The sequence below is a fragment of the Telopea speciosissima genome, chromosome 3 (genome assembly GCF_018873765.1).
Source record: "Telopea speciosissima isolate NSW1024214 ecotype Mountain lineage chromosome 3, Tspe_v1, whole genome shotgun sequence".
NCBI classification, from domain to species: Eukaryota; Viridiplantae; Streptophyta; class Magnoliopsida; order Proteales; family Proteaceae; genus Telopea; species Telopea speciosissima.
Window position 1 is genome coordinate 5,901,637 of NC_057918.1, and position 8,617 is coordinate 5,910,253.

The 8,617-nt window shown below is 39.0% G+C and overlaps 1 protein-coding gene and 1 long non-coding RNA gene across 2 annotated transcripts; one reads left to right on the forward strand and one right to left on the reverse strand.

Annotated features, from left to right (window-relative positions):
* Positions 1–3,115: 3,115 nt before the first annotated feature.
* On the reverse strand, positions 3,116–3,633 carry LOC122653701. The gene is made up of 2 exons (XR_006331847.1): positions 3,453–3,633; positions 3,116–3,412 (listed from the first exon to the last, which is right to left on the reverse strand). It is a non-coding gene; the product is annotated as an uncharacterized LOC122653701 (long non-coding RNA).
* LOC122653700 (inorganic phosphate transporter 2-1, chloroplastic-like) lies at positions 3,495–6,929 on the forward strand. Its single transcript, XM_043847635.1, has 3 exons — positions 3,495–4,262; positions 5,663–5,854; positions 5,996–6,929. Exons 1-3 carry the CDS (start codon positions 3,525–3,527, stop codon positions 6,815–6,817), a joined length of 1,752 nt encoding a protein of 583 aa, XP_043703570.1. The 5' UTR covers positions 3,495–3,524; the 3' UTR covers positions 6,818–6,929.
* The last annotated feature ends 1,688 nt before the right edge of the window (positions 6,930–8,617 follow it).

Here is an 8,617-nt window from a genome sequence, read left to right on the forward strand (position 1 = left end):
ATAGCGCAAAACATTTTTCAACCAAAAATCATAAATGGCTTTCATCCTCTTTTTTGTTTCAGATTTTTTTTAATTTTTTTTTAATAGAAACAAGTTTCATAAATGATACCAAATGCAATTAAAAACGTTTAAATCACAAAAAATAAATAAAAACTATATCAAAGATGGACTTAGGTCTATCCCAAGCTCTTTAAGGTCTTTCAATTGAAATCAAAAGTCAAATGAAACCATTTATTTTAGGACTAAGTTTCCCTCCACCCACTCTCATTCACTGTGGGACAGGAGAGGACGGGTGGGTGAACCTATCCTCTATGGGTGAAGGGAAACTTAATTCTTTATTTTATGCAAAAATAGGTTTGATTCTATTAACCTACAATAGGTAATACAACCAAGAGTGTCAATTGCCAACTGCAATGAAACCACCACAATCCATTATTTTACGTAGTTGTGACTTGCGAGGGATTGACTAAAATTTTAAGACACTCTCGATCTCTTATGATATAGTTACGATTCAAATCAACTAGAGGTATAAGCATGCCCACTTTAAATGCCAACCATTGCCCCTATGGTAAATCAGCTGGGCCCAAATTTTGAGTCAACTCACTTGTTCACATGTGTTTTAGCCCTATGTTCATGGTTTTAGTGCATGGTATTGGATCGGGTATCAGTCACCTTCAAAACCGATCACTATTGATGCAGTATCGAACAAGTTTATTATTGGTTTTCCTTAAAAAATGATTTTTTTTTTTTAACTATTTTACCCATTGTCTGTACTGTTTTCACCGATATGGTACCAGTCAGATATTGATTTTGGTCACCTTCAAAACCATGTAGTATCGACCGTATCGGGCGATCTGATACTAATACCTGAAACCATGCCTACATGGCAAAATAGAGCCTTAAAGAGCAAATGTTACAAAAGAATGCACAATAGTGGTTGGAGTACTATAGATATGTATTGACATACAGGAGATGCATACCAATGGTCAAGAGAGCTTTTGGCTGAACTATATATAAAATTCGACATGAAATTAATCAAGATCCTAACACCTCTCTCCCTCTCTCTTACGACCGTGCATGGAACCTTTTGCCTTAATTTTTAATGAGAAAAACTATTACTTTTGATTATTCATAAATAAGGCAGACATAGACAAACATTGATGGGTGTCATTTTCCTTCTCGCAACACCAAAGATACCTTTTACCCAGAAAAAAAAAAAAAAAAACACCAAAGACAGTTCAGAATTATGAACCTTCAACCATAAATTTTATTTTGACCATTACATAGTTAAGGGATTGCTTGCAAATCATGGCGCTGGAATGGGACTTCAGAAACAACACCAAGGACACTTCGGACATTCGTCATATGAGAGGGAGAATTATGAGACATCAATCCGTGGTGGATTTCTCTAAACACCCATGCTGAAAGAAAAGCTTTCTCCTTAAATTATTTACATTCAGTTATTTGATTTACCACATGGATAGCTCTGTTTAACTGAAATTTGATGTTTTACTAATGGATATAGTGGTATACAATAAAAAAAAACAAGGGGCACTGTTCTCTGTGCTGCAGTGCAGGATACGCCTAGACACATGGGGGTGGACGATGACCGCTATGCCCCCCTAAGTAACAGGCTCATATGCTTGCCTGCCTGGACGCAGCCTGCACTGCGGCACAGAGAACATTCTCCCAAAAAAACAAAAAAGAAAAGATAAATTTTCAATTCCTTCCAACCTAAAATCGTGTTCCATTATATGGGAGGTCTGTGATATGTATGTTAAAAAAAAAAGAATAGGATTTCTGATCTATTTTCCTTTTCATTATAGGGGAGGGTTTGTCAAAATACCTTTTGTAATATATGTTGATTTTATTTTTAAATGGTGTGGTATCTTTTGGACTTTTCACCATTTGCCTTCTAATTGTAATTTTAACGAGTACTTTCACATCTTAACAAAGATTGTTACAACAAACATCAAAGAAAAACGAACAAAAACATAGCAAGATGACACAGATTTAAGTGGTTCAAACATCAATACGATGTGCTAGATGTGCTATGTTTACATGCAAAGCTGAAGATATTTCACTATGTAATGAACGAAAATTATAATGTGGAGATCTCCCAAGAACACCCAAAAACGGTGTTGTAGCTCTCTCTTATCAAAACCCTTACACCAAAAACCCCAAAATCTCACTTACTTTACAACAAGACGGTAGAGTATATAAATACTTTTCCATCGGATCAAGTTGAACCGTACCGCAAGGGTTTTGCTCCCGCCCTTCGCTACAATCACAAATCTCAGAAAAAGTCTCATTCAAGTCATCACCAAAAAAATGTCGAAACTGGTTAATCTTTGAAACGGGTCCAAAAATTCATGCCACACATAACAAAGACACATCATTGTAGGGTTTAGATTCAATTCGATTTGGTTCAAATCAAAATCAACGGTTTTTAATCTAAAACCAAAATCGAACCAAAGAAAATTTCATTTTTAAAAAAGATTATTTTTTAACGACCAGTCAAGGTTTCAGTTCCAGTTCTAGATTGACACCTTATCTGGAATACTTCCCCATACACATTAGGACTGAAACGTCTTCCAAACCATCTTCATCTCCTTACCCACGAAGTCCTTCCCTCCCTGTATGTTCCTGTGTTACATTAGTTGCAGAGAAATGGTTTGTGTAATGTGGGTCGAATGCGGCGTCCCCTGAGCCGCATCCAGCGGCGGTGTGACTGTTTCTGTGTTCCTTTCTGGTAATGACGATTACAGCTAACCTTTAGAACAGTGAAGGAGGTCTCAGAGAGAAACCAGCTTTGAAGTAACGATACAAGGTCTCAACCTCGGACTCCCAACTGCCATCGATGCTGAACTATCTGTCTTCCATAACCATTACTTTGCCTGTAGATACAATTGAAGTAATACTTTTCAAATCTTCGACCTATACCTTAACCTGAGGTTGAAGATAGACTTTAATGGTGATCTTTGGATAACTTGGAAGATGGGGACTGGGGGTGCTATGTGGCCCCATGGATTCCAGACCTGCATAAACCATTCGGATGGATGAGTTTAGTTTGTGAGGCATGGAAGCATAGAAATTTTCTTCTTTTTTTTTTTAAGGATAAATTTTATATCACAATCAGAAGTCAGAACCATATATTTATCCTGAAAATAAGAAGAAAACCAAAAGATATTAGAGGCAGTGGTCGTTAGATGAGATCGGTATGGATATACTTCGCGTGTTATTTATTTTCTCTCTTTTGTCTTGGCGGCAGAGTGGTTTTGTGGGTGGAAAGGCTCTTGAAGAAACACAGCCACCACAAGTTTCAGAATCAATCGACCAAAATGCAAATATCATCCAAATTCACATTCATTTCTCTTTCACAGATGTCCATTCTGCTACTCTTCTTCTCCTTCTCTCTCCTTGTCCGGATTCCACGACCAAGAATCCTCCACCTTAGCATTTTATCTTCCACCTTTCCTAAGATCACTCTGTGTTTTCCTCTTACACCAATTAACAGTTAAGACATGTTTTCCTCTTCTTACCTCTCTTCCACGAGACAGTACCGGTTAGCAAGAGACACTGTCCTACTTCACAACTCTCACTTGCTCCATGCACGAAGGCACCAATCACCTTTCCTCAGCTCTCATCAAACTCACTTCTCCACTAGAGATACTATGAACCTCAAACCTCAACCACCCAAATCCTCATCCCCTATACTGAGACTAAAAAATTTCAAATTCTTCCTCCCTTCTGCAACCTTAACTTCTTTTGCTGAAGCTGAGGGTGAAGAAGAAGCATCCCAAGTTCAACAACGCCATGAAGGTGCAAAATCTGATGACTTGCCGGGTATGGCCAAGGCCTTCAACATCTCCTCCAGCACAGCTTCTGCAATTTCTATCTGCATAGCCTTTGCTGCTCTCAGCCTTCCATTTTTCATGACGTCTTTGGGGCGAGGGTTGATGCTGAAGATTAAATTGCTTTCTTATACGACACTGTTGTTTGGGTTTTACATGGCCTGGAACATTGGAGCTAATGATGTTGCCAATGCCATGGGTACTTCTGTGGGTTCGGGTGCTCTAACAATCCGGCAGGCAGTGCTGACTGCAGCAGTGTTGGAGTTCTCTGGGGCACTGTTGATGGGGACCCATGTGTCTGGCACAATGCAGAGCGGAATCCTTGTCGCGAATGTCTTTCAGGGGAAGGATACATTGCTCTTTGCGGGTTTGCTTTCTTCTCTGGCTTCTGCTGGTACCTGGTTGCAGGTCCATTCCATGACTCTGTTTGTTTCTATGTAAAATATTAGATAAACAACTTTCACTTGGAAAATTTGTAGGAGGTAAGATAAGATGTAAAATATCATTGCAAGACTTTAAAAATTTTTTTTGGTCATTTATTTTCCATGATAAAATCATTTAAAATCTACATAAAAATGCCGTTATAACCAAATTTGAATTATGAAAGCTCTATCATATGGTTTTGAGAACCATATATGGATGGGTCCCACAAATACATAGGCAATATGTGATCCAGATATAAAAAGTTTTTTCAAGGGAAGATTTTACTGTCAAATTCCGCATAAAAATTGCTAAGGTGAAATCCGGAAAATGTGTGGTCCCACAAATTTTAAAACAATGGAAAATCAAAATTTTAAGGTAAAATTTTATTTTTTTCAACTATTGTATACCAAAATAAAAGGAGCCTAAACAGCCTTGGAAAATACATAGAAATTGAATCATTCATTTGTTTCTCATAGAAGTGGATCCAAAAGTTCATCTGCGAAAGTACAACCACTGGAAGACAAATATAATGAATCCAATTTTTAGAAATCTTTCAATGAACGAATTGTACATGAGTTTATCTTGACATGAGAAACCCCATCCTTGACTCTCTTCTCTTTGCTGAAGTGCCTTCAAATATGTCATCTTCAGCAAAAAATAGTTTCATATTTATTTTCTGGGTAAACTGGAAATAAATATGTCTGTTACTAGACATATAACCAGAAATAGCGCCTGCAACCAAATTATTCATAAGCTAGTTAGGACAACTATCCGATAAAAGGCTGGACCTCTTGTAGTTCATTTCCATTGGAAGTCTTTGCAGAACATTATTTGGAACTGAGACACAGAAAAAAGAAAGAGCGTCCCAGTGCCCGAGGCTCCCACTACTGTAGGGTCTGGGAGGGGCAAATGTACGCAGCCTTACCCCCACTTCGTGGAGAGGCTGTTTTCATGTTTTGAACCTGCAACCTGATGGTTGCAATAGCGCAACTTAACCATTGCGCCAAGACTCACCCACAGGAACTGAGACATAAATAAGCAAGAATTTCTGAAATGCCACAGGTCACTGACCCGCTTAGACATGGTTTCTTCTAATTCTGACAACACAACTTCATTGAACACATGGTCTTTGTTTAATTTTAAGTCAACTAACTGTGAAAATACAAACACTTACAAGATCTTACCTGTCAAAGAATATCAAATATTAAACAGCTGCCTGTTTCACATCCTGCAAAAGAGCATATTTCAAGGATGGTTAATACTCATAAATGTCCCATACATTTTTAATAACTATGAGAGTCTTCAGCATTTATTGAAGAAGAAAAAAAAGTTTCGCTAGATTCTCTGCTTCCAGTCCAATGCCATTGACAGATTTGCTTGTCCAGGTTGCATCCTACTTTGGTTTGCCTGTTTCCACCACACATTGTATAGTAGGAGCAATGGTTGGATTTGGTCTAGTCTATGAGGGAGTAGGTGCTGTATTCTGGAGTTCACTGGCTAGAGTAACTTCATCATGGGTCATCTCCCCTATCATGGGAGCAGCAGTGTCATTCCTCGTCTACAAATGCATCCGTAGGGTATGCTGTCTATCTGTGTAGGACATCAAACTACAAAAGCTCAAATGCCCTATATTCCACAGCAGATCCTATCCATTTTTTGGGAAATTGATAAAAAATGGAAATTCAAATGCTAACTCTTGCAATTCTTTCCTTTGGTAGTTTGTCTACAGTGCTCCAAACCCAGGGCAGGCAGCTGCTGCAGCCGCACCTATTGGTGTCTTTGTGGGTGTAACTGGAATCTCCTTTGCTGCTTTCCCCCTCAGCAAGAACCTCACTGTGGCTCTGGTGCAGGCCTTAGCCTACGGAACAGCAGGTGCACTCCTGGTCAGTAGGGTTATCCACAGACAGCTCGGCCAACTCCTTAAGTCTGAATCATCACAAGCAGAGCTAAAAGAGGAACCCTCCCAGAATAAGAATCTCAGATTCCTCTCAGATGTTGCAGGCCCCAAAGGGACTCAGCTGGAAATTGTCTATGGTGTCTTTGGCTACATGCAGGTTTTGTCAGCCTGCTTCATGTCATTTGCCCATGGGGCGAATGATGTAGCAAATGCAATAGGCCCATTAGCTGCTGCATTATCTATTCTCCAGGGCAGTGCCAAAGGAACTGAGATTATTATTCCAATTGATGTTCTTGCCTGGGGAGGATTTGGGATTGTAGCAGGACTGATGATGTGGGGGTACAGGGTGATAGCAACCATTGGGGAGAAAATAACAGAGCTGACACCAACAAGGGGATTTGCGGCCGAGTTTGCAGCAGCTTCAGTGGTTCTCTTTGCATCAAAGCTGGGACTGCCTATCTCTGCAACCCACACTCTTGTGGGAGCCGTCATGGGTGTGGGTTTTGCAAGGGGACTTAACAGTGTGCGAGCAGAGACAGTGAGGGAAATTGTGGCTTCTTGGGTCATCACGATTCCAGTTGGTGCATTTCTTTCCATTTTCTACACATGGATCCTGACCAGGCTCTTATCATACATACTTTGAGGTGTACCTTTGACAGATCAGAAGAAGAAAGACAGCTTGATGTTTATATTGATTGCAAGAACTCCTCTATTTTATAATTGAATTCTAGACAATGGAAAATGTTTGTTTTTTATCCAAAAATTTCTCCCTGAAGAGAAGTGAGGGACTAGAAATGAGTAAATTATCTGAGATCACTAGTTCTGAAACTCGAAAAGATTAGGCTTTCCATTCTTCTGTGAATTAAACTCTTCTTTCCTTCATTTAAAACTTGTATGTTCTAGAAATGTACTCCTTGCTGTACAGAAGGATCCAAGTAGTTCAGTATACATCTTGAGGTTACAGAAACCAAGTTTCTTTGTCAGATTCTTCTTTCAAATTATATTTTATAATTTATGTTCAGTGAAAAGTTTCCCATGTAGGAAATTCTTTTATTAATTTATTTTCTCTTAAGATTTTGTTTCATTTTTATTTACGAAGTCTGATGCTGGTGTTCTTTTTAGTAAGCAACTGCAACCTAGATGGTACAGAGCTGCTCCAGTCTAAAGCACCACCTAAAAGATCATATAGACCATTAAGAAGCTGTATTTTCCATCATCACTCACAGACTGCCCAATGGATGCAATCTCTCCAGGTTGGAGATTTCTCTAGTAATTGGATGTACAAGTATGGGACACCTCCTTATTGGGGGATCTATAAGCTTAGTAGGTTCTGAGAGTCTTGTGTTAGTCAAAATGGGATTCATTAAATTCCAGTTACCTACACTGACCTACACTGAAATGTTGAAATAATTATTCAAGTATTATGCTACAAAAGGATATAGGATGAATACCATCTGTGATCTGTGTGTCCAGTTGCATTTACAGAACATAAGGTTCAGATAGGTGTCTGCAGGAAGAGAAGTGATGCCTTCAAGTTTATAAGATTCAATGAATGAAAAAACAAATAAAATGTCAAACCATGAAAAAATATACTAAAGAACTCATGACATTACATTTTTGCAATAAATATAACACCATTCAACCCACAAATTTTCATTTGCACATGTTGAGTTATGTAACCCGATAAGGGTATTTTGGGTTTTTTTCTTTATTTATTCCCTGTTATAAGCATAGTTGGCTATACAGGGACAGTATTGTAATGCTGCCTTAATTTCTGTCTTGGTAACAGCACAGTTAAGATGATGCTAAAGCATTTTGGAACAGAAGTACAGATCTATTCATTTCTAACAAGTACATCACCTGCTAGTTTCCTTTGAAGAAGTGAGTACAAATTCGATGTATAAAATTTTCATGGCAATCGTCACCTTCATCAGTAAAGGACCCATGATTGCTCCCTGTACAAATAAAAAATCCCAGAAACTGTTAATAGATTGGACGAGAGTTTAAATCATTAGGCAGTGACTAGAAGAAGAGTGTATTTATCACCAAAAGTTAAAGATACAAGATAGATTGAGCCAATACTAGAGGGATATGCTATATATGTACCATTTTAAGAAGGCAGCTGAATTTGGTCCAGAGGGAGATTTTGGAGACAACTCGCTTGCTCCTGCAAGCTACAGAATGGAAAGCAGCGAGTGACAATGAATGCTAGAACTGCAGCAGGCCCAATCCGCTTGAAGACCAGAACGAAGAGGGCGAAGGAGATGAGTCATTTTGGAGATTTGAGAAGCCCACCTTTTTGTTGCTTCGACGAACGCGAGAGAGGGAAGGAGGTAGAGGACCACCACGTGTGAACCGACGAGAAATATAGTGGTGGGTTGGAGTACGGCCATGGAAATGGCGATGAGGATGCGGAAGAGACTCTGTTTGAGAGGGCGAGATC